We start from the raw sequence: 25,365 nt of genomic DNA on the forward strand, positions 1-25,365 counted from the left end.
TCAAAATAAAAAAAAAACAGTTATCTGCAGTAGTAACAGTATCGGTAACCTAAAATTACTTTTAGTAGTTCCATATATTTTTTTATTAATAATGTATTGGACATAAATTAATATGACAAAACTTTATATTAACGTATAGCCTACGAATACCATTTGTACGGTGTACGTCTACATCATCGTGTCACGTCGCTACCCTTTGGGGGGTAATATAATAATAATAATAAAAAAGATTCGTTAAAAATAGTGCGCTATGTACAATGTATTATGATCTTACAGTGACGGAATTGCAAGACTGTTTTACTTAACTTGGCTTTTTCGTGGGTCGCGACATAAAGTGATTGTACACTACTATTGAATACTACGTACATGGTGTTTTTGACGTATTTTAATAAAATTCTGATGTAGGGTCACTAAGGTCTATATTAAGGGATTTTCATGGTTTGTGATCGAAAATGTGCTCTCTTTGACAATTTATAGTTTAAGAATTACCAATTATAAAATTGTATGACTCAATTAGCAACTAAAATAGTATTAATTTTCATGTAATATCCTTTTATGGATAGTAAATTTTGTATTAAGGGTTAAATTGGTGGTCTGAGTAATGGACTCTTAGCAACAAGAAGTGTACTTCCATAGGTGCAATAAAGTGATTAAGACATTGAAATTGGTTTTATTTTTACACTCACACATTCAAGTATGTATAAAATATCAAAACAGTCGCCAAAATATGGTTAATTTTACCTCGCAGCACATTGTATTACAGATTGTCTTGATTCTGTAGACACATTGATTCGCTTTGCGCTTTCTATTAAGTATGGTGAGTGTTCTGAAGAATTGTTTGGTTTGATCCATCCTGTCTCGTTTCAACATCGTACGAGCCGTATTAATTTAAAATTTCATCAACATTGCCTTGATGGCTGGAAGTATTCCACGGTTATTTTCTTATCCGGACTAGCGAACTGGAATCGACTCCCGATGGTCTACCCTGATAGATATCTCAAACTATTCGAAATTAGAATGTACTCTACACTAAAAATGTGTGTCTATGGGCTGCGATGACTGCCCCATTTGGCCCCTTAAAAAAAACTTGAATTGCGACGTCAATACATAGTAATATTCATACGGAATTGCTAAATTCCTATCCACTGCATTACACGCATGCCACATTAGTGTTCATCGTTTAATGGTCCTGACAACATATTGACGGATTTCTAGTAAAACAATTCGACGCTTAATACTAAAATATTTTCAGCAACTCCATAGATTTTTCACCGAGTCGTTTTAGTAACCTTGCTGTGTAATTATTTGCTATTGTTATTATTATCTGTCCAACACAATTATGTGTTTATTCGTGGATGCTTGACCCATGCGACTTCATCAATACAAAGAGTCCCCGTTTGAGTTGTGTGCTGTGATTGCCACTCGATTGTTACGAAGTTGTATGGATCTTTTTTTATAGCAAACGGGCAGGAGGCTCATCTGATGTTAAGTGATACCGCCGCCCATGGACACTTAATGCCAGAGGGCTCGCGAGTGCGTTCCTGGCCTTTTAAGAATTGGTACGCTCTTTTCTCGAGCTTGACTTTTTTACTTTTAGACCGGCTTCTCGTTCGTTCTACGCCCTTGATTTGAGAACTAGCAGTAAATGTAAAATTAGTTGACATTGGTTGATTATCAAGGAACTATTTGTAACAAAAGTACTGACAGATTGTACAGATAATAAAAAAGGCTCTATTTTATTAAGGGCATTTTACTCATTAAACAATTGTTAAAAAGTTTTTATGATGTCAAATATAATTAGACAATTTCACATTTGTAATTAGACAGGTCAACTGTATTTAGTTATTTTGTACTAATGTTTACAAATCAGTGATGATGAACGTCCTACGGTCCATGTTTGGGGTCTGCAGCAGCTCAGCTGAAAAGGGAGAGGTACATGATATGATTAAGAAGATATTTGGTAATGACCTGGTCATGAAGGATAATACTGACAGACATAATCAGTAAGAATCATCTTAGTAATCAATATATTATTATTGGGATATAGTTTTGACGAAAAAATTAGTGGTAATAAATTATATGTTTAGTGTCTGAAAAATTAGAGCAGTGTTGGCCTAGTGGCTTCAGCCTGTGACTCTCATACCTGATTTCGTAGGTTCGTACCCCCGGCTGTGCACCAATGGAGTTTCTTTCAATGTGCGTATTTAACATTTGCTCGAACGGTGAAGGAAAACATCGTGAGGAAACTGACATGTCTTAGACCCAAAAAGTCGACGACGTGTGTCAGGCACTGGAGGCTGATCACCTACTTGCCTATTAGATTTAAAAATGATCATGAAACAGATTCAGAAATCTGAGGCCAAGACCTTAACAGGTTGTAGCGTCACTGATTTATTGATTAAACAAAAACAAGTTTTTTTATAGATCTAAAAAAGCATTATTTTAGTAAAAGAAAGCCATTATAGGAGCATGAAGGCTTACAAGATATTTAATTTAACATCAAACTATAAATTACGTCTTTGTATTTGTTCGTACACAGGCGGGTATACATTTCCATGAATAAAAATATAATTTAAGCGTTCAAAGTCTTCATTGTGGGAACTGAGGATCTATTGTCCACAAATTTTGTTGCAGAAGAACGAAGTACGTGAGCCATATCAGAGATAACCTTCCAAAGATGTTGGACGCAAAAATACTTAATACTAAACTTAAATCTAAAAAGAATACACCAGCTGTTACAGAGGTATTATTTTAGTTTACGGAGTTGCGAGATTATTCTTCTTTTATTTACCATCTGAATAAGTATAATATTAAATATCTGCAAAATTCAGTCTCAATTCACAAATAAGACCAACCCTACAGATAGATCACTCTGCATCTACTATCGCATTTACTATGGAGTGTTCTGAGGAGTTCGGATTAATACCTGCAGCTGAGTTCATCATCGGACGTCGAGGCAGAAATCGCAATTCCACCCGTATCACCTCGACGTCCGCCGTTCCACAACTGAGCGTTTTTCAAGACAAGTTTTGCCGTGCACCACCGCTTTGTGTAACCATCTGCCCACTGAAGTATTTGCGAACCAAACCGAACTTAAGGGCCTGCAAGAAAAGAGCGTACCAATTCTTAAATGGCCGGTAACACATTCGCGAGCTCTCTGGCATTGAGAGTGTCTATAGGCGGCGGTATCACTTTACATCAGGCGAGGCACCTGCCAGTTTGCCCCCTGATCTATAAAAAAAAATTCAATGACATTAAATATAATTTACACACTCACTACGCTTTGACTCTGTGACCCAATACGTCAAAATTTCTCGATAATCACGTTAAATTATAAGCGAAATATTATTTTTCAGAGTACTGAGTCTACGGACGATAGACCGGGTAGAATCGGTCCTAAAATTGTTGTTTTTGACGCGTCTACAGGTACGTAAACATTTCTTTGAGTTAAATATAATACAAGAGAATTCATTTCTGAAATACGACACAAAAATACACACCGCCTCCGCGGTTTCGTCTGGCGTTGCTTTGTAAGGTCAATGCTCTACTAAGAAGTCCCAGAATGGATTCCCAATATAATTTTGGATCGAAATAAATAAATTAGTACAGTGAAAATATAAATTTAACATGTTTGATGAGAATAAATCATGCCTCTACAAGGTTTTTAAGTCTGGACTTTAGATTATGTATCTGTTTCATGAGCATATGTCACTCTAAGAGGACTTTTTGGGTATAAAGCAATTCGGTTTCCTCATGGTGTAGGTAGTCACCGTTTGAGCGAATGTTAAATACGCACATAGAAAAAAGTCCATTGGTACTAGCCGGGGATCGAACCTACGAGAGATGAGAGTCACTGAAGCCACTAGACCAAAGTAAATTAATAAATAAAGCCTTTTATAAATGTGACGAATACTTAAATGACCCTAATCCTTGGGATTGATTTGCTCCAGTTCAAACAATTTGTATTAAAAACTTGGCGATTGAAAGTGGCGGAAAGTTTCTTGCCAGTTCTTCTTACCCTCTCTACGCCCTTGACTTGCGAACTAGTTGTAAATGTAAATTGACAATTAATTTTTTTTTCTTGACGTTCATAAGTGGACATGTTTACCTATATGAATAAATATATTTTGATTTGATTTGATTTGATTTGACCAACACTGCTCACTGCAACACTGAATATTTAATTACCTACTTTAAAAGTTAATATGACTATAATATATGAGAAGTATGCAAAATTCAGTCATAAAAATTACAAATGATTACCATCATTACTAATTTTCAATATTTCAGGAACGGGTCGGTTAGTTTTGGTAGGTGATGAGAGAGTTAGCGTGCAAGGATTGTCTAGTTTTGCCACAATCAAGGCGACGGCCTGCGTATATGCTGGTAAATGGATGTATGAGGTCCAACTCGGAACTAAAGGAATTATGCAGGTTACACGAAAAATATATTAGATTTTTTTTTACACTTAAATAAACTATCTCTGTAAAGGGTTAAATGTATAGTTGTTCATAGTCTATAACCATATTACCGGTATGGCTGTTTGGCCGAAATGGTTGGTGGACTAAATTTTTGTACATTTAGGCATTTCACCATGCCTCCTGCTGATAGAGGATTTGAGACAAATCTTGGTTTTTAATTTATAATATTATTATTTATTACTTAAATTATAATGTGGAACATGGTGTAATGGTTGCAGCTCCTTACAAACGTTGTGTAAAAATAATCTTGGCGATTTTCCAGTCTTCTTTTCCTCACGCCCTTGATTTGAGAACTGGGAATGTAAATGTAAAATAAGAAGCATTCAATGCATATTTTTGACGTTCAGAAGCATATATTGTGTTACCTATATGATTTTTGTCTTTGACTAATGTGCAAGAAGTATTTTGCCTATTTTGCGATTTCACAGCTCTTCTTTCAGCGACGCAATTTTTTTTAAATGTCATCAGAAATCTTTTCTAGGTCGGTTGGTGCACGGCAGCATGTACTTTCTCAATGGACACCGGCGTGGGTGACACTGCCCATTCCTACGGTTACGATGGGGGCCGAGTACGCAAGTGGAATGTGGCTACCACACCGTATGGTTATGCATGGCTACCCGGTGACGTCATCGCCTCTTGTATTGACCTGGATAAGGGTACTCTGGAGTATTACAGGTATATTGAAAAAGCACAAAACTTTATTTTATGTAAATTCCATTACTAAGGGCCTAGTGAGATGGTTGTAAAAGTCTGAAGTATTAAACAGTGATAAGTGGAAAAAGTAGACAAGTACAGAGTGTCTTCCTGTTTATAGACACTGTCAGTAGTGTTATTGAGCATTTTCTTATGTTAAATATACTTTTTAGTAAATTCTGTTAGTTTGAAATATCTTATTAGTCTTAAGTTTGGCTAGATCGTAATGTTAATGTAGGTATAGAATACTATAGTTGAATTTTTAGAGAAAGCATTGCTGAGTGCCTTTCTCGAACCTAATTCGCTGTTTTGCTGATGATTATTTTACTGCTTTAAGTACCAACAATTTCTGGTACCAACAATAAAATATTGTGTGCTTATCTTACATATTAATTGTATTTTAGTACTTTAGTATTTTAGTTTATTTTAATTGTCATACATATTAGATGGAAGATTTTGTAAAATAATCCGTAGATTTAATACTATGTATGATGTCGTAAACTTAATAAATAAATAGATAAATAATACCTCAATTTTATTATTTTTTATATAAATTAATGTATAGAAACGTTTTAGAAATGGCGTTTCTCTGGGAATGGCGTTCGATAAGGTGACACATGGAACGGGTCTAGCCTATTTCCCTGCGGTGTCTTTGGCCATGCAGGAACATTTATATGCGAACTTTGGACATGTACCGTTTGTGTAAGGTTTTTTATAATGATAGCTATTTGTAACGTAAACATTACATAGTTAATCTAATCATTACAGTATACATTGTAGATTTCATTTGTTTTTTTTCTCCGATATTCGTCGACTAAACTATTTGCGATCGCCGAAGCAGTTGGTTTCTTAAATATACGCCTATATTTTTTAGCTAAATACATATTTATACACTACAGTATACGTGATTAAATCTACGGGTTTACGAATTTAGTCAAAACCGTTTACGACGACGTCCTTTAGAACATACCGGTTATATTGACCAAAATCAAAGGTCCCGACGGGTAAAAGTATGTTATCGGCTGTTACGACTATCGGTTATTACGACCAAATATGAGTGGACCACTCATTACTTCGATGTCGTTATAATAGATTTTGACTGTATTTTTTCAATGCGCAATTGTAAATAAATACTAACACAAGAGTGATAAGGACAGTATAATATTACACAATTTATATCGGTGCTAATGTTGAAAAACCATCACAATTCCAGGTTTCCAATAGAAGGTTTTTCTCCGCTCCAAGCGGCACCAGAACGTGATTGCGCAAAAGCCGCCATTTTGTTTCGTTCCGTCGACGCTTTATTAAATGAACTAACACACTTGTCTGACCTCAAACCAAACGCCAGCGCAAAGACTAGCAAGGTTTTGGATAATTATATAAATCTCTCTTAGATTTTTTTAATAATCGTAAAAATCCTTTTATTTCCAGTACTTAAAGTTTACACTTCTTACAAATTATTTTTAGTGTTAGTTCATGTAGTTTAATCTATGTTAGTATAATTTCTGTTTCCTTTAGTTAATTGTTTACGTAAATTTCTATATATTTATTAAGTTAATATTTTATAAAGATTTTTTTTGTTGTTGTTCTAATTTTACTGGAACCCCAAGTTGTGTAGGTTTTTTAATACCTAATTTTAAATCACTGAGTCTCGTTTCTGAATCTTAAGTTATCTCAAGAAAGATTAAAAGTTTCTCTCTTCTCTAAGCCCTTTTCTTTGGTTTGGACAATGGTGCTGTCTGGTTTGATGACCTTCAAGCAATTTATAAACATTTGTGCTTTGTAAAACATGCCGCGATATGGTGTAATTGAAACTAGCTTATAAAAGTAGTTCTGAATTTGAAATTAAGATTATCATGAACGTTACTTTATTATGCCACAGACTAAATCAAATTCGTCGAAAGTGGAAGAGGAAGTTGCGCTCCGTATCCACAGCTCCAACTCTGTCTACTCACCCCGAGCATCACCTCACAATATGGATGTTCAGGCGAATGATATGAAGAAAATGTCGAGGAAAGTAAGTGACAAGTCGAATTAAACGTCAAAAAGCTTAAACCGTTAAAATAATTTATCAAATCTGTGGCAGTGGCGTTTCGTTTCAAGCGATCCAGGAATCAATGCCACAAAGAGATTGTTTTATTTAAATTGTGTAATTTTTTCGGTATTAGTCGAGAAACTGAACTTTGCATGGCAGTATTTATTTTATAGAACTGAGGACAAACGGGTCGGAGGCTTATCTTAAGTGATACCGTTGCCCATAGACAGTCAATGCCGGACGGCTTGCGGGTGCGTTCATTTATTCATGTTGGTAACATAATGAACGTCAAAAAGAGAAATTAAATGCTTTAATTTTACATTTACTGCCAGTTCTCAAATCAAGGGCGTAGAACGGAAGAGAAGAACTGGCAATAAACTCTCTACCACTCTTTTTAATCGCCATTTTTTTTACACAACGTTTGTAAGTAGCTGCAGCCATTACACCGTGTTCCATATGACATCGTAATCAAGAATAATAAAAATAAATGTTGATTGTAAAAAATAAATAAAAAACATGTTGTTGCCAGGCCTTCCTCATGTCCTTGGCTCGCCTGGTTGTGATAGAACTTGGCTCGGTGCTGAAGCAATCCTACGTGGTAGTATCTGAATTGCTGCCCAGATTTAGAGTGGCTCTGGGGTTAAATGTTAAAGGATTCACACCAGAACAGAATGCTGTTGATTTCTTTTCTAAAATGAGAGAACGTGGTTTTGTAAGTAATTTTCAAAAAACATGTTTAATATTTGTCACAAGTAATATTTTGTTATTCGTAGAATATTACGATACTTGTATTTTTTTATAATGTTACGATATCACAGGAAGGTGGTTTCACTCCATAAAAAGTTATATAGATTAGCGCCGAATTAAAAAAAAAACTGGCCGTTTTAAGAAGATTTTTTTTCTATTTGCCTTCTGATGAGGCTAAAATTTTACGTATATTTTTTTTTAAAGTTTGTGGAAGGCAAAATATCTCTCGAGGGTGAGAATTTGGTCCTTCGGGATCTAAATAGCAAAGAGAGACGAGAGTCAGAGAGCCACGTAGAGTCAGTAATTCTTTTTTTATGTTTAAGAGAGTTATAGATTCCAAATTCAAATGTAATATTTTTTTAAAGTAAAACAGTATTTATGGCCAGACTAAACATATTTCAATTGTATCGAATGGATGTTTTAAAAAAAGCTTCAAATATCTTTGTTTCTACAATTCTGCCTACATAATGACTCTGGCTAACATATCGGGAACCGCAGGGATTTTTGAGCAGCATGACTGGTAAAAAATATATTAATTTTAAATATTGAATAACTTTTAATACATTATAAGAACAAAATTTATATGAATGCTTTTGTGTTACAGAGTGGGTTATCTGAAAAGTTCCTAGGTCAGCCTCAGCCACGGCTTTGTATGTTACTGGAATTGCTATGGACGTTTCTCGACGAAGCCGCTTTGTGTGATATACTGGAACATTGCGTTGTGCGGGAGTGCCTTATGTTCGACATGGTCTCACCGGTAAGTTTATTGTCACTTAAATTATAGATTAAATTACATACAGGGTGTCCCAAAAGTCGACGTCAAGTCGAAATTTTCTGATAGGTAATGCCACACCAGTTATCAGAAAAATTTAAAAAAAAAATTAAGTCATGTATTTTTGAAGTTATGGATATTTTTTTGGTATTCCAGAAAATGCACACCATGTGACAGTTTTTTCATTCCTGTTGTTACAAATATTTACTTTTTGCCATTTTTTTTTCTCTTACGTCATCCCGAATAGTGTTTTATGTAACCTATGATCCTAAACTCTGTGCTGATCTCTCCAACTTTTAGGAAAATGTCATTTTATACCCTGTATATTATTTTTATTAAAAAAAAACGTTTATAAGGAAATTTAAAAATAGAATACCACTATAAAACTTTTCCTCGAGGCTTACAGTAACGTTAATATGTCATTCCGATATCAACGTGCTTTATGAAATGATATGGTTTTTATGTTAGCTCAAGAACAGAAATAAAAGTTATTTAGGTCTAACCTAATTTAATTTAATAATTTAATAATAATATCACACTTATATTTCCAGGACATGAATTTCACTCAGCAAATCGAAGGTATCTATGTACTGTGTGGGCTAATGCAGCATCGGGAGACAAGACACCATTTAGTTAAATATGTGTTCTTCAACAAAATTACGTTAGTAACAAATATTTATAAAATCTCTAATTGTACTTTTAACTAAAGTAAGTAAGCAAGTAGATAAAGTAAATAGAGCAATTGAAGTAAGTCAATAAAGAAATATTATATTTAAGACAATGTAAATTTAAATTGTATATGAGGGCCTAACCTATTTTAAAGGTTTGCCAACTGGCTACTAATTCTAACAGCAAAATGTATATCCTTTAACAGACATTCTCAATAACCATAATTATTAAAAAGCGAGAAATATATCTAATAACTGAAACAGAATTTAAAGGAGTCAAAAATACAATCATCTATTTTTATATTGTATTGTCTCTTAATACTAAGCATTGATTGTAGATTTGACAACTTCATGAACATTAAATGCCCAGACGATAGTGTTCTGAAGACGGTGATTCGCAAGTCTTGGTGGCAAAGGCCCACTCCTGTTCAAGGAGAGACCGATCCTAGAATTGCTGGTGAGTTTAATAACCTTCACGGGTACCCTGTAACATCCAATAGAAACGGTGGTTTTGTATGTAATTTCGATTTAGTAGCGTTGTTGTCGCTGCACATCGCGCAACGTTTTCTAGGTACACTACATTGGAATCTCAATCATTATCTATCACTATTATTATCTTAATTTTTTTTGAAAATTCGATACAGTAATTTTAATTTGATATTATTATTCCTTCATTGGAATTTAATCTATGTATAATATATTTCTTAAAACCTATTCGAACAATTTGATACTAAGTTGTTTTTTTCATTCAATCAATGTATACTCTTTTTTAATGTTGTTGCGTTGTATGAGTTTTACAAATATCGCACACGTAACATATTTGTGTGAAAAATCTTTTAACTGCTACAAGGTATTTCACTGGGTCTATTTTCTTTACTTGTGTTTACGAATGGGTAATGCTATATACTATATACTACGATACGTGTTACAATATACTAGGTGCTTAAATTAAATTAAATTTTTTGTGTCTTTTAATTGTTCTATAGTAAAATAGTCATAAAAATTTATAACCTTTTGAATTATATTAATTACAGAGATGGCGGAGAAAGGTATCATAGGCCGGAGTCCTTTTTCTCATAATGATACTGGTGATTACTTTAATAAAACTTATGTAACGGTAACGAAAGCATATTGTTTTTAGTTAAATGCGTTAAACAAAGATAATATTTTTATCTCATATTTTGATGGAATGTAACTTAAATACATTTACGATTTCCCCTTATAAATAAAACAGTTTTATTGTACTCTTGTAAATTAGTACTGTTTCGTCCCTTTATGTCAAATTAGGTTTGTGATTAAAAGGAATACGCGCTTACAAAGTTATTCCGACGGCTAAGGATATATACAATTTCTAAAACGCGTCTGTGGGCCGGTAAGTTAGGAAAAGGTATACTATTCCTCCTCCACAGAACAAGATAAAAACATATTTTTTCAGAAAAAATATCTAAACTACGAACGACCTCAAAGGATGATGCACAACTCGAAGCTGAATATCGAGAAGATTGTGATAAAATCACTAAAGCCATTGCCCCGTTGGAACGAGTTCAGGTAATTAAAGAGTAAACTACTCAACTGCTGGTTTTATCTTAAAACGAAGAAGATGAGGAAAACTAATGACCAAACAATTCATATTTATGAAGCTTTATAAAATGTTTATAAATATTTTTTTTCAGTTGGAGTTTCTTCTTATGTTGTTGGATAACTCTGACGGCACAACCATGGTCCCGTCAACAAGGAAGATCTTTTTGGAAAAATTCCGCAGATATATAATGGACAACTGCATTTTAGATATGGTAATGCGTAATTTATAGATTTTCACATAAAATTGAGTAAGTAGATTTTTACATAAATTATGCAAATTTTACGGTTAATTTGTTCAGTCCCTACTTAAGGTACCGTCTGTCTTTACGTTATTAGCTAACCTGGCAACATCTTATAGTGACCATATGAATGTTATAAATATTGTTTGTTTTAAATAAATGCATGGAGTCGCCGATCCATCAATCTAATTTTAGTTATGCCCTATAGTTGAAAGTGGCCAATGGAAAATGATCTATTGGGAGTACATAATTTTCTTGAAACAGTTGAAACACAATTATTATAAAGCGTCCAAAAAATCCTACTAGCGATATGATAGGTACAATCAAGATAGATTTTAATCATGTCATTTTGATGTTCGTCTCGCCTCATGTACTTCTCAACAAAAATATAAAGTGAATGAAGCAAACACATAAATATTTTTCATTAATTATGCTTTACACCGTTTAAAAACAGCATATAAAAAGTGTTTAGGAACATTTCTTACAGCGATTGTTTAATGTCTCCCGAAATTCTCCCGCCATTTCGTGGTGCTGTCATGCGCGACTACTGACAGCTGTCACGCGGTTGTGGCAGGAGAACCCACTTGGAAATCCGTTAGTGATAATCATTATTATCTGTGTTTTTCACATAACATCAAACATAGTTTATTAAATTTAGGCTTAAAACGCAGAAATGTTAAATTTAACTATTTTAATTAATTTAATTTTAGTTTTGGTTTGTTTTAAAAGAGAAAATTGTGTCAATGTCTAATAAAAAGTATTGGTAGACTAAGGAACAAATTAAAATTAAAAAATCTTTTCAGAAATGCTCCACCCCATATCCCTCCACGTACCTTTATCGATGGCGAACTTGACTTTTACAATGTTGACCGGTTAGGAGGTGTTCTACCGTTTCTAGTCAGGACTTTACGGTATAAACTCTGAAAACTGATTTCGTAGACTGAAGTAAAGTATAAGTAAAAAAAAACCACCTTTTTTTTAGCCAAGATTTGATAAATATGTTGGGTGAGGATAATCCATTTGTACAAAGTTTTGAACCAAATTACAACCGCGCTGGTGGAATTGATACAGGTATTAAATTACTTAATTTTTATAACATGTGAACGCCACTAACTCATTGGGACTCCATGGCGACGTCGCCGACTACATTAGCTAGCCCTTGACTTCCTTTAGTAGCCAAATGAATGCCAGCAGCTACTATCAGTCAGTCACAAAATGGAAGCCATACGCATAGAAGAAATTGCACTTATTTATTATGTGCGTCGTAATAACCTTTAAAAGAAGAAACCTCAGAGTTAATGGGTGCGTCCTTTCATCGGATCGAAACCGAGGGGGTGTTTTTTTCAGATTTGATAAAATCTAAAGATTTTTGGTTTTTTTCCCTATTTCCTTTCCATAAAAATGGCACGCGCATGTGTGTTTGTTTGGCGACTCCAGGAAGGGAGCCCTTTCTCCACCGCAGGGGGTCCTGGCTGCGCTTACAACTTGGCGACGTCGCTAGACCGTCGCCAAGTTAGTTTACTGCCATACTTCAACGTCGTCATGGCATCCCGGTCAGTTAGCGGCTTTAGGCAAGCTGACACATTTTCTTTTTATTCCGCTGGGAATTGAACTCGCATTTTTGGTATAGCCAACTAAGCTATGGAGGAGCATATATATATAAATAAAATTAGTACATTTTCCTTATTCTTATACTATTTTAGGAGTCAGTGAAATGGCTGCTGGATCACCAGGTTTGGCCACCCTTCCCCAAGTGATATCTTCAATGGCCCGATTTATGAACGGGGCTTTGCCTCCAATGCCTAATAGGTCAGTACAGACAAAAAAGAAGTTAACTAGACCTTAAAGTATTCTTCAATTTTTCGAATGGTTTTTGAATATATTCGTTGCTAGATTTCTCTAAAATATTCTAAAGCGGGCGTTTTTATATTAAACTTTGTGTTCTTTGAAATTAAGACAAAACAAATAAAAGCGTATCTACTAATAGTGATTGTCCAAATGGATAGAGGAATAACGTGTCTATGATTCGAGTATACACTAGAGATTGTGCAAACCAATACTCGTACGAAACAAATGAAACGCGCCTTGTAAATTCAATTTCTCATATTTTTCTTAGTAAGTTCTATCTTGTAACACATTTTTATTTTTTTTCTATTTTGTATTTCAACATGAGAGCAGTGTATTATTGGCTTGACCGCATGACTCTCAACTCTGAAAGTTTTGCGTTTGAATCACAGCATTTTGACTAAGAAATGGAAAGTTCTAAACATCGTGAGGTAACCGACTTAGGCCCTAAAATCCATGTCTGTCAGCCTATTAAGTATGATTTTTATTCAGAAAGAGATACAGAATTCTGAGGACAAGGAATGTATTGCAAGAAGATAATATTTATTTTAAGAGCCATATTTTTATAGAACAACTGGTGAAACAGCACTCGCTCTGAAAGGTGCAAGATCCATGATGCCTGGTGCCGGATCCATAGAAGTAAGATCTGCTTATCTTCGTCTTCTTGACGGACTTCTTGCGTTATACCACGGAACTGCCATTAAACATGCTGAAAAGGTAAGCTAAACGTAAAAAGAGCCCACAGTATCGCCATTTTGATATCGAATATTTCTTAACCCAAGCTTTTAAAAAATAAACCTATTTATACATAAATACCTACTTTTATTAACTTTTGCAATTTATTGATTTGGCATTCGAATACATGTAACAACTTATGTTCCCCCTTTTTTCCGACCCCCATTTTGTAATTGAATTGAATTATTTATTATATATTATAAAATATCTATTCTATTTTATTTCTTATGAGAAGAAAAGCTTAATTTTTAAACAGGCAACTTTAGTCTTACTAATAAGGTAATAACTTACGTAAATCAAAGATAGTATAGGTACCGGCAAACTTTTTGAGCATCAAACAAGGTAGTGGGAGAAAGTTTGCGCATCGTAATGCAGCGCAGAACACAAATGTCAACTGATTTACCAATCACGCGATCGACACGTCACTCTCCCCCCCCCTCACCCTCCTAGTGATACCTAAAAATCGCTTCTGCGAGGCAAGGTCATTTGTTCAAGATATTTGCCGGTATCTGTATGATCAAAGATTTTTATGAAGTCTATTTTTTAGCTGTGTGAGCTACGAGATAACCAGTTGGATTTGGCTGATTGTCTTCATGATATTGAACAGAGGATGCAGGCTGTATCCGTGGAACTTCAATCTAGTGGAGGTTGGATCATAAATATAAACACTTTAATAAGGCTCCTAGTTCAGTGGATATCTTAATCTTTAGATTCGCAAAACAATTGTACCGGGTTGGTATGCATAAACAAAAATAAGTTTCGATCGGGGATTTCTGTTGGTTGGGTCGAGGCTTAATATAAATTATATAGAATCGCACGTTTTTTTTTAAAGAAGTGAAAATACTTTTTTGAATAAAGTACTCCCTAAAAATCCCCCTTAATAAGTGTTGGCAAGTTGGCATTACTGGTCAAATTACGTTCGTTTGACCTATCAGTCTCACTTAAACATTGAAATTTCTTTACTCACCCGACAGAACGTATATATTATACTTTGGTATCTATGAAACCGTATCCAACATTTGGCTAAGGAGGAAAGTGGCTAAACTATTGGTAATAAAGAGTTGAACCAGTCTTTCAGTAACACTAAAATATTGCGATTTTTGAAATTCCAATTCCCTAGGTGCAAACGGGGAACTTTCGGAGCAAGAGAAAACGAGAAAGCTGTTAATGGAGAAAATTTTTAAAGAGTTGGACAGGTCGAAAGCAGTTTATGTGGTATTTGAGTGTTAATACATGTAATTTGGAACTGTAGTTTGCTTGCGCAGTATCGCTGTATTAAGAATTAGCAGCGAGTACGCTGCATATAGCTGACTCAAAAGTCTAATTAAAATTGTAGAAAGCAGTGTAAATGCTAAGTAGTACGCTGTATAAAAGGCCGGCAACCCAATTGCAAGCCTTCTTACAGTGTGGCAGTGGCAGCTTATAGACATAAGCGGCGCTGATATTTATTCCGGTGTGTCTTCTGCCTCTTTGCCGCATTCTATATAAAAAGCATTGGCACGCTTCTATTGAATATATATTATGGTATATGTTTCATAAATAACCTCAAATGAATCAAGAGTGACATTTTTCTAAGATTATCTTTGTAAAGCAATTGCTCGAAAACTTTTCATACAATCGCGTTAATAATTCTATTTGAATGTAAATACAAATTAGGTATTCAATGCAGGAAAAGTTAGAGTCGAGTGCCCTACAAATGGGATGGGTTATTGGCGCAATCTGGACCAAACAAAGACAACAGGAATTAGCTAAGCATTTTACTGGAACACTGCATTCGTTAAGGCTCGCTTCGGACCCAGATTACGTGAGCATGCAGGTAATTATCCAGGGGCTCTACCTCATACAGTTTCAGGCTTCTGGTTGCATATTTTTTTTATTTTTTCCCGTCAACTACAAAAAGAACTGCCTTTACTTATGACCGAAAAAATTTAATATGTTTTTAGAAACGTCACAGGACTTAACAAAAATGGACTTGTGCAACAGAATAAAAATTTTACGACATAGAGCGTGACAGCCACAGCTAATAGAAATTGTATATTTTTTTGTATCACATCCGTCATTTATAGATTCTTTCTTTATTGGGTAGCTTCTTGGGACATTAACATACAGTAGTCTGTACCTTTCTGAAGAAATTTTATTGATGAAACTTAGCTTAATTTAGAAATGATATAAAATATCTGATAATGTTTTATAACCTATTACCGTGTACCGCCACAGATGAAAGAAATGGCAAGTACAGTTACAAGTAAGACTTCTTTCACTGAAACGTATTCTACAAAGAGCCGTTCGAATCGACGACCAATCCCTTTCCGAGCGGCTAGTTGGCGTTGCGTTGTAGGGTCAGCACAGTCAAATAAAAGTTAAAATCATTTTCGTATTTGCGTGTTGTTCTCACGAGTATGTGCTTTGTAAGTGCGTGCTCCTATTTTACCATGCCTCCTGCTGATAGAAGACATATCTTTGTTTTTAATTTATTTTATTATTTTTTATTACTCAAGATGTCATATGGAACATGGTGTAATGGTTGCAGCTCCTTACAAACGTTGCGTAAAAGAAAAGCGGAGAGTTTATTGCCAGTTCTTCTCTTCCGTTCTACGCCCTTTAATTGAGAACTGGCAGTAAATGTAAAATTAGCATTTAATCATTAATGTATATTTCTTTTTTCTGACGTTCATAAGTGTACATTATGTAACCTATATGAATAAATGATTTTTGATTTGATCACATAATAGTAAGGACTTTGTAAATTTGACGGACCCAAAAAAGATCTAGAAAAAAATGAGTAAGCATTGATCAAAATTTGTACAAAAGACTATGAACTGTTACAGGTAGCAAGTAAGGAGATACTGCCAGGAAAAAGCTCGTTATTGGGGAAAAGTAGTTATGAATCACTTCAACTTGAATATACTTCTAGCTCTGATCAAAGGTGTGTTAATCTCATTGAATGACAATTATTTTCTTCGTTACCTTTACATCATTAACCAAAATCACTCATCATAGATTTAATGATTGACAAACCAAAAATATGTATTGATTCCTCACTATCATTTCGATTGTTGACTTTAATTATCATAATCTTAATACATACATATAAATTCGTCACGTTGTTTGTCCGCTATGGATACCTAAACTACTTAACCGAATTCAATCAAATTTGCACACCGTGTGCAGTTTGATCCAACTTATAAGATAGGATAGCTTACATATTATATATAATTCTATTGTACGTGCGTAAGTCACTGACCCTCCCCCCCTATAAACTGCTACATCGATTTCTTTTGTATGCGTTTGGGTGGAGCCCTGGATGGTTTGGATCACAAATCAGATGGCACTGCAGTCGATACTTTCATACTTATTTGTACGGTTTTATTTGGTTTATATTGATTAAGAAATATGAGTGTAAAGAGCGAAGAGATTGCATTTTGATTTGTGGATAATTTATTGGGTTCGGGCGTTAGTACCTAATTGACAAGGGGTGGACAACCCCATAATTTTAATTGTTTGTTTTTATTTTTTTATGAAACAACATAATAAAATTCATAAAACATACAAAATACATACAACCCTTAATTTTCATCTACCTTGTAAGAGCAAGCTCTATTTGCGTGCGTTAGTCGCGTTCTTAACATATCTACTCTGTTACATTCTTTATATTTACAGCTTCTAAGGCTTGGATGGTATATCTTTTATAAGCCTGTGGTACTGGATCGATTTCTTTCCAAATAATTCCAATCAATTTCCAGGCCGTATCTAAAAAGTAATTTCAAAATTACTGTTTCATGTCCCTAAAATATACTCATTTTTAGCCCACTGAGCCCGCCATCTAGAACGGAAACTCCACAAGCTGTGTCACATTCTCAATTGGATGGCACGACCGGTATGTCGCAAATACTACTAAGTAACATTGAAAATATATTTAACATTGAAATAAACTTTTTTGACCTTTTTGAATAAGTTTTGACTTTGTAAGTACGAGATACCATCCCCTCCTCTACTCCTTTCTAGAGACCCATACATGCGGTTGGGTTCTTGAAAACTAATTAGAAACTATATATATATATTTTTAAATTTAAGTTACTCTACTTTGGTTTAGCTAGATTTTTTTTTAAATACGGTATGTTGTGATATAGATGCCATTCGCATACATACATTATAGTTTAACTGTATCTTTGTTGACGTGTTCAGGCTATCCAGTGTTTCACCTTTTTATGAGTCCAGGCAGTACTACTGATTATTAGGTCTGGGGCTCAGAATTCTGATCATTTATCAAGAGGCAAGTTGGTGAGCAGCTTCCTGTGCCTGACACACGCCGTCGACTTCTTGGATCTCAGGCAATCCGGTTTCCTCACAATGCATCCTTCACCGTTCGAGCGAATGTTAAATGTGCAAATAGAAAGAAAGTCCATCAGGATGAGAGTCGCGCGTCGAGGTCACTAGAACAATACTGCTCTTAAATAATTGACATAAAAAAATATAAAAAAATCAGAGGCGCTACAACCTTAAGTCTTGGCCTCAGATTTCTGAATCTGTTCCATGATCATTTCTTTTAAATCTAATAGGCAAGTCGGTGATCAGCCTCCAGTGCCTGACACACGTCGTCAACTTTTTGGGTCTAAGACATGTCGGTATCCTCACGATGTTTTCCTTCACCGTTCGAGCAAATGTTAAATGCGCACATAAGAAAGTCCATTGGTGCACAGCCGGGGATCGAACCTAAGACCTCAGGTATGAGAGTCGCACGCTGAAGCCACTAGGCCATCACTGCTCTTTAATTGACATAGATGGGTTAAAATTGCTTCTATCTTTGTATAATAAAAACAGGTACGCAACAGTTTGCGGAGTCTCTGTTCGCGTTCATACCAGATTACCACGTGGACGCAATGTTGGAACTTTGCAATACATTGCGCCTGTACATGCATCCTACAGTGCCGATACATCAGATTTCCGGTTTGTTCAACAATTATAAAAAATTAGTAAGATTTAACACACAAACATCCAAAAAAATTGGGTGAAGCATTGTAGTGTTTTTCAATATTTTGAAAATAATTTTCGATAAGAATTCCGAACTTTACATTATACGATTTAACAGAATTATAACAATTTACATAAATTACTTTTATCTGACTTTGATAAAAGAAAAACCTTTTGTTTCGTTTGGAGTAGAGACTCTTGGGCCGTGTGATTGAACCGGTGTTGAAACTTTGCTCAGGAAGTAAGTTTGCTTCCCGTTTGCCCCCTTTCTACAAAAAAAACTTTATCGACTATCGTTTGTGTTTTGTTCTCACGATAATGTGCTACAATTTAACCTGCTGTTGCTAAGCGTTAGCTAATATTAAGATATTTTGTTTAAATATCAAGTGAAACGGGGCGTAATTGTTGCAGTTCCTTGTAAAACAAAAATTTGGGGATTAAACTGAGTGGCGGATGATTACTAGGTAATTTTCCCGCCCCCTTGATTTGGGAAGTGATAGTTAATGTAAATATAGACAATCCATTTTTTATATTGACGTTCATAATGACAAATAATCTGATTTCAAATAATATCTCAGAATGGGACGACCTAGTGGTGTCATGCGCGGCATTCCTCTGCTCTGAGTTTGCAGATACGCGCATCGTGTTGGCCAGTACTCGTGAATCTTTAGTACAAACGCTGGCCTCTTTTGCCACCCAACCCGCCACTATGAGGGCGATTGAGAGGGTGCCGCTCAAACAGTAAGTGTTGTTCTCTAATAAAATGAAAACAAAGACATTGGCTTTTAGCAGTAGATCACAGGAATTTTATATTATGACTAGCTGACCCGGCAAACGTTGTTTTGCCATGTTTTTGTGCCAAAAAATTAAAGTTTATAATTAACAAAAAAAATAACATAAGGGATGATTGTAGAGGGGTGAAAATTTAGGGTTGCATGTATTTTTGTATGGTGTATCGTAAAAACGTTGTCGTACAAATTTTTTATTAATATAATGCAAATTAAAAATAAATAACCAAGGACTCTTATTAATGCAGATTACTTAGTAATTTAATATATAATAGGTCACTACTACACACAACTATGAAGATTATTGTTAGTATAGGTACGCTAATATTAGAAAAAAATGAGGTTGTAATCTCTGGATCTACCGCTTATATAATAATTATTTTCCAATAGAAAGTAATGTTGTTGAGTATACTATATATTTTTCAACCCTTTTTACTTTTTACCCGATTACCAGTCGGATTTGAAAAGTAAGTCGGAGAAAAACACGGTCTAACAAAAATGTTTCTTAAATGAGAGATATATAACTGAGGATAAAATAAAATATGTACATCGTGATAGCGCCTACGACTTTTATATTAAAAACAAAACAAATTATTCGCGGCGTCTCATCTGTTTCGTTTCGTTTTGGCACAGAATTTATTGCGATTTTCATCCATGTCTAGAATGGTTAATTTGTAAGATTTATGTACATTTTACAAAGATTACGGCGCAGATAACTAATTAAAATTTTTTAACAGGCAAATGGCGATGATTGAAGAACTAGTGCGTCCATATCAGAATCGTGCCTGGGCGCAGTCCAACTGGGTGCTTGTACGGTTCTGGCACGGGTCCGGGTTTGGTTTCCGACACAGACAGTGGCCGCATTTAGCTGCCAGGTATAAATCTCTAACCCTACGTCTTCTAACGAACATTATCGCTAAGTTGTTGGCGATTAAATGCAGGATTCTTTGTGAAACATAAAGCCAAAGAATTTTAATAAAGCACTGCGTTACGTCTGTTTGGGGGGTTCGGAAATATTTCAGTATTTTGTAGACTTATTTTTATTGATCTATCATTGTCGGACCGGAGCAGTGGAGAAGCGCAATCCGGCTTTCGATATTTTTCTCATGACTCATTCCGGCTTCCGACGCCGGACCGGAGTAGTGGAGAAAGGCCCTAAAAAGGAATGTTAAAGATTTGTGTGGTTTTAAAGACTCGGGCTCCTCTCTCTCTGTCTTTCTCTAAATGAGAAAGTGGTTGCACAGCATAGAGTACTCCCTTAATGTTTTGTCCTTTAATAAACATTAGTAATATTAATTGTAAAATGATTTTAGATATGGAGATCGGGAACCAACAGTTAACAATCTTGGTGCTAAAGTCGATGCAGGGCTGATGAGTCAGTGTTTTGGTAATGACTAAAAAATATTAATTTTCAACAATATTATATGATATTAATAAAGAATTCTTTATTTATTAGCTACTATTAGCGCACGGTATTAAGTATTTGTTTTAAATGAAGCGTATACTAGGTATATAATGAATACGATCTGTTATATATATAAAACATGGTACATGGAAATCAGCGACATTGAGACAAAGCACAAATGGCAAATCTTATTTACACTTGCAGATATTGTTATATTTGGTGATAAACGATTTTTATTAATCTAAGATTCTTTATAGGCCCATGTCCATCTGAAGTAATACAAGGCAGAATCAGAGATTATCTAGCAACACATCCGAAGCAAGCTGCATTGTTTTTAAATTCTCTTCTGAGTCAGTTAAATTGGGCGTTTTCAGAGTTCTTTACTATGATGCAAGAGGTATGTGTACTTGTTAATCGTCATTATGACTGTACTTTAAGCCCACTATCTATAAAAAAAATATTAACTGGGCATTTTTAAGGCAGTTCTTTGTCTTGGCACCACCAAGTTTTTATTTTTTTTGGATTTGTGGAATCAGCTGCCGACTGAAGTATTACCGAATTAATTCGATTTAGAATCAGTCAAGATGAAAGTTTACCAAATTCCTTACATCTGGTGAGCCTCCTGCGCGCTTGCCCCCTATTTTATTATAAAAATGGCATGTCATATATTGTATATGTTTCGATAGAATCAAAAACGGAGCCATATTGGTTTTAATTTATCATATAAGTACATTAAACATTACATAGAATTTTTCAATTCTATAGCACTAAAATAGGATTTTCAATTTAAAAATGAAATAAATATATCGTTAAATTGATCTCGTTTAAAATCTACAAAATGTCTCGTCTAGGCTAGCTTTTAAAATATATAAACAATAGAGGCACGATATATTAAGTATATATCTTAATTTGTTTGGCTAGATTTAAAAGTAGCATTAATGTTTATTAAACACTAAAAACACTAAACTGTGTTTTTTATCATTCTACAAAAATCATCTGAAATTGAGTATAATTTTGTAGTAGTTCTGAAAAGAGAGATTTTACTATATTAAAATAAGCATTACCATACAAAATATGATTTCAACATTTTTCATAATTTTTCAAGATGGACAGAATTCAAATAGATACCCACTTAGAACCACGGCAAATAAAGCTCTGTGCTACTTGCTTCGATCTTTACCACGGATTAGCACGGGCTTTGGAGATGACCATGTCTTTAGCACCAATGCTGCTAACGAAGCCGGAGGCAAGCGATGGCCAGAACGATCTGTTACTCGGACGAACTTGTCAAGTAGGGGAATATTCTTTCTTGTTTATGGCAGCATACATATAAAACTCTTTACCAGATTAAAAAGAAATCTTTAATGCCCATCCACACTCTCTTTGCCGCCTCTCCACTTTTTGTCGGTTTTGGGACGCGAGAGCATCAACCACACTCGCGCTTGCACACTTTGTTGCTACTGCACTGTAAGGACGCGCGTCTTCTTATCATTATGGAGTGGAGTAACGATTTGTGAATTTTCTCAATGAATGTAAAACATTATAAAATGTTGTTGTTAGAAAAATATCCTATACGTAATATTGGAGGGCACATAGAGTAGCTAATATAGATGTAGCTGCTACTAAATAAAGCGAGACTGTGGATGGCTAGCACTCGTGCAGACTCGACTTGCCAATATTTGTGGTGCCTCGCGAGAGAGGTGCTTAAAATTTATTACATTATAATATTTCCTTATAATAAATTTAAATTTCTTAGATTACAAGCAGTGTAAAAAACTTAAATGTCTCTCTTTAGATTCTTATGGCTGTCGTTTCGCGTATTTGTGTACGTGGAGGGGGAAGTGGGGGGTTCAGTAGGCTTGTATCCCGAGGTCTACCAGATACAGATAGGGTCCATTATTACGTTGCGCTTGCTCCAGTGGCTGGGTGTATAGTGAAGATTTTAGACCCGAAGTTGCCAGTTGAGGTAATGTTATTAGAAAATCGGAGAGAAGTTTAGCATCACAAGTATAGTACTTAGTAGCTTTCTTCGCCAGAAAGAGTTGACAGTAAATTTCGAATTATGTATATAGTGACGTCTTCCTTATTGAATATCGACCAGTTATTTTTCACCAGTTCGAATATAACTGTATTTTATATATAGTGTTCAAGTAATATTGACATTTACTAGCGCGATAAAACTTTGTGACAGTTTAAATTATTGTTATTTATTTTTTAAATCCTAGTAAATACCAGTGATTAGTGAAACTCGCTAAAATATCAACTTTTATATTTTAAATATTGATATGTAATTAATATGTATATTTCTAGCATCTGACCAAAGCAAAAACATCCCTCATCACTGAACCATTGTTTCGTATCGACGGTATAGAGTTTATGATCTCCAAGAACAATAAGCAGTTCTCCTTCTATAACTGTAAGTAATTTTTTGATATATTATTCCTAAGAGCCGAATAAAAAATGATATAAAAACTATTTTTTTAATTAATATCTAAGAATAGATTCAATTGTATAAAAACCTCCATACAGTATCGACGAAATCATCATGTCGCTAATGATTGGTCCAGACGCGTTTTTGACCAATCACAATGAGGCAATGAGATTCTTTATTTAAAGCGAGTCAAATAGGACGAATCTCTTCCACCATCCAAGAGTTATACATGCATATGTTTTGACAAAAAAAAACGTATCATTGCTTTGCCGTTGTAAATTTTACCGGCTTAATATAACACCGAACGTGGTTTTCAGCTTCAACGTTAAATTTTTCTGTCTATGTTCAAATATAAATACGTCGTGCGTAAATCGATCTAAACTATCGATGTGCGATGTGTGATTTGGATTAGGACATTATTATTTGGAGATATTTCCTTATACCACCTTATTGTGATTAGTCAATCATTTAAAAACATAGCTAAGCAAATTAGGTGAATAGCCGTTGTGCTTATAACACCGAGTATTCTGCTCACCTTAAAAGCTACAGTTCCAGATGATGTAAAGAAAGAAGAGCTAAAAGCACTAGAAGCGGCGATAGATCAATTACGCACAGCCCGTGATAACTACTTGAAGACCAGATCCCCTGGTTCCAGTGGAGCGCAGTCAGATCTTCTTTGTACTATTTGCTATGCCCGACCCGCGGACACAGCATTTGTACCATGTGGACATCACTCTTGCAGGTTATTTTCTGAGTAAACATTTAATTCTGATGTGTTATTTGTTAATAATACTGCCTTGGCTACTTACGTTTATTTTTGCATCTGGAGATACTAAATTTACTTATTTTTATTTTTATTGTACATAAGTTAAGTGCTAGAAAATGGTTCACACTGAATTTATAGTGACTAATAAACATACGTTTGTTGTGTAGTTATCAAAACATCTGTGGAAAATCAAAGAATACAATCAAATTTATGTAGTCTGTACATTTGTTGTCTTCTTACAGTTAAAATATTAAAAAAACCGCATATCATTATTTGACGATGACAAAATCATCAGCTAGACAAAATCCTCTTTTTGGAAGCGTTATATGCCATAGAAATATATATTGTACCTATTGGAAACAGATTCGTGCTTGTGTTTATCAGTGAACTGGTGAAATAATAAGTTAAACATATTATGTATTATGATTATGTATTATTTTATGTACTATGATTTTAGAGCCTGCATAATGCAACATCTACTCAACAGTAAGCAGTGCTTCTTTTGTAAGGCTGATATTGACACTGTGCGTGAAATCGAAGTAGTGAACAACTGAATATAAATTCAAAGAACGTGGAACGTCCTGAAACCCTGAGAGTTATTATCTATGCATAAGTTTTCTGAAATCGACAGATTCTAAACAACAGAAGATTGAAATATTTAAGCATTTGTTTGCTTTTTATTTTCGAATAAAAATTTATATAAATATTAATTTCGTCAATATTTTAATCGTTTATTATATTATTTGTATTTTTTGTAATATTTTACTTTTAATAAAAAGTTAATTAAAGTTGTATATTTTTTTAAACGTTTCGTTATAATTTTATGACTTAATTTTAATTTAGAACAATTTAAGCATTAACTATTTAGTTATCACAGAACCCACAGAAGTGACTCACAAACGTTTCATCGCGTCGTATTTTCATTGACTTTTCATTCTGAAAAAACCTAAAATATGGCAAGGGGGCCGTTGGCTGGCCATGTGTCAAACTCGTACTTGCGTTGTACTTGAATTCGTGTATGTGGTGATGTTAGTTGTTTCGACAATGTATTTGCATGTTGTTCCCACGAGAATGAATGTGCGTGCTCCTATTTCATCATGCCTCCTGCTGATAGAGGACAAATCGTTTTTAATTTATTTTATTATTTATTACTTAAGATGTCATGTGCAACATGGTGTAATGGTTGCAAACGTTGTGTAAAGGAAAAA

The 25,365-nt window shown here is 34.6% G+C and overlaps 1 protein-coding gene across 1 annotated transcript; it reads left to right on the forward strand.

The window, feature by feature from the left end:
• The first annotated feature begins 1,802 nt into the window (after nucleotides 1–1,802).
• Nucleotides 1,803–24,771, forward strand: LOC110995562 (E3 ubiquitin-protein ligase RNF123-like). The gene is made up of 35 exons (XM_045632776.1): nucleotides 1,803–2,003; nucleotides 2,635–2,743; nucleotides 3,357–3,426; nucleotides 4,291–4,433; nucleotides 4,963–5,156; nucleotides 5,751–5,876; nucleotides 6,388–6,538; nucleotides 7,057–7,191; nucleotides 7,739–7,921; nucleotides 8,561–8,713; nucleotides 9,280–9,389; nucleotides 9,735–9,853; nucleotides 10,431–10,484; nucleotides 10,832–10,944; nucleotides 11,070–11,189; nucleotides 11,704–11,810; nucleotides 12,020–12,127; nucleotides 12,199–12,287; nucleotides 12,920–13,025; nucleotides 13,631–13,778; nucleotides 14,344–14,443; nucleotides 14,917–15,011; nucleotides 15,466–15,612; nucleotides 16,625–16,722; nucleotides 17,603–17,673; nucleotides 18,618–18,743; nucleotides 19,346–19,508; nucleotides 20,293–20,430; nucleotides 20,869–20,942; nucleotides 21,218–21,357; nucleotides 22,066–22,251; nucleotides 22,756–22,926; nucleotides 23,271–23,376; nucleotides 23,941–24,133; nucleotides 24,615–24,771. The coding sequence occupies exons 1-35, from the start codon at nucleotides 1,873–1,875 to the stop codon at nucleotides 24,709–24,711; spliced, it is 4,374 nt and encodes a 1,457-aa protein (XP_045488732.1). The 5' UTR covers nucleotides 1,803–1,872; the 3' UTR covers nucleotides 24,712–24,771.
• Nucleotides 24,772–25,365: the final 594 nt, after the last annotated feature.

Source organism: Pieris rapae, chromosome 20 (assembly GCF_905147795.1).
Source record: "Pieris rapae chromosome 20, ilPieRapa1.1, whole genome shotgun sequence".
Classification (NCBI taxonomy): Eukaryota; Metazoa; Arthropoda; class Insecta; order Lepidoptera; family Pieridae; genus Pieris; species Pieris rapae.

Coding starts and splice junctions, on each gene's coding strand:
- LOC110995562 (XM_045632776.1), top strand. CDS start 1,873: ATGATGAACGTCCTACGGTCCATGTTTGGGGTCTGCAGCAGCTCAGCT. Junction 3,427..4,290: donor TGTTTTTGACGCGTCTACAG/GTACGTAAACAT, acceptor TCAATATTTCAG/GAACGGGTCGGTTAGTTTTG. Junction 15,012..15,465: donor GGTCGAAAGCAGTTTATGTG/GTATTTGAGTGT, acceptor TATTCAATGCAG/GAAAAGTTAGAGTCGAGTGC.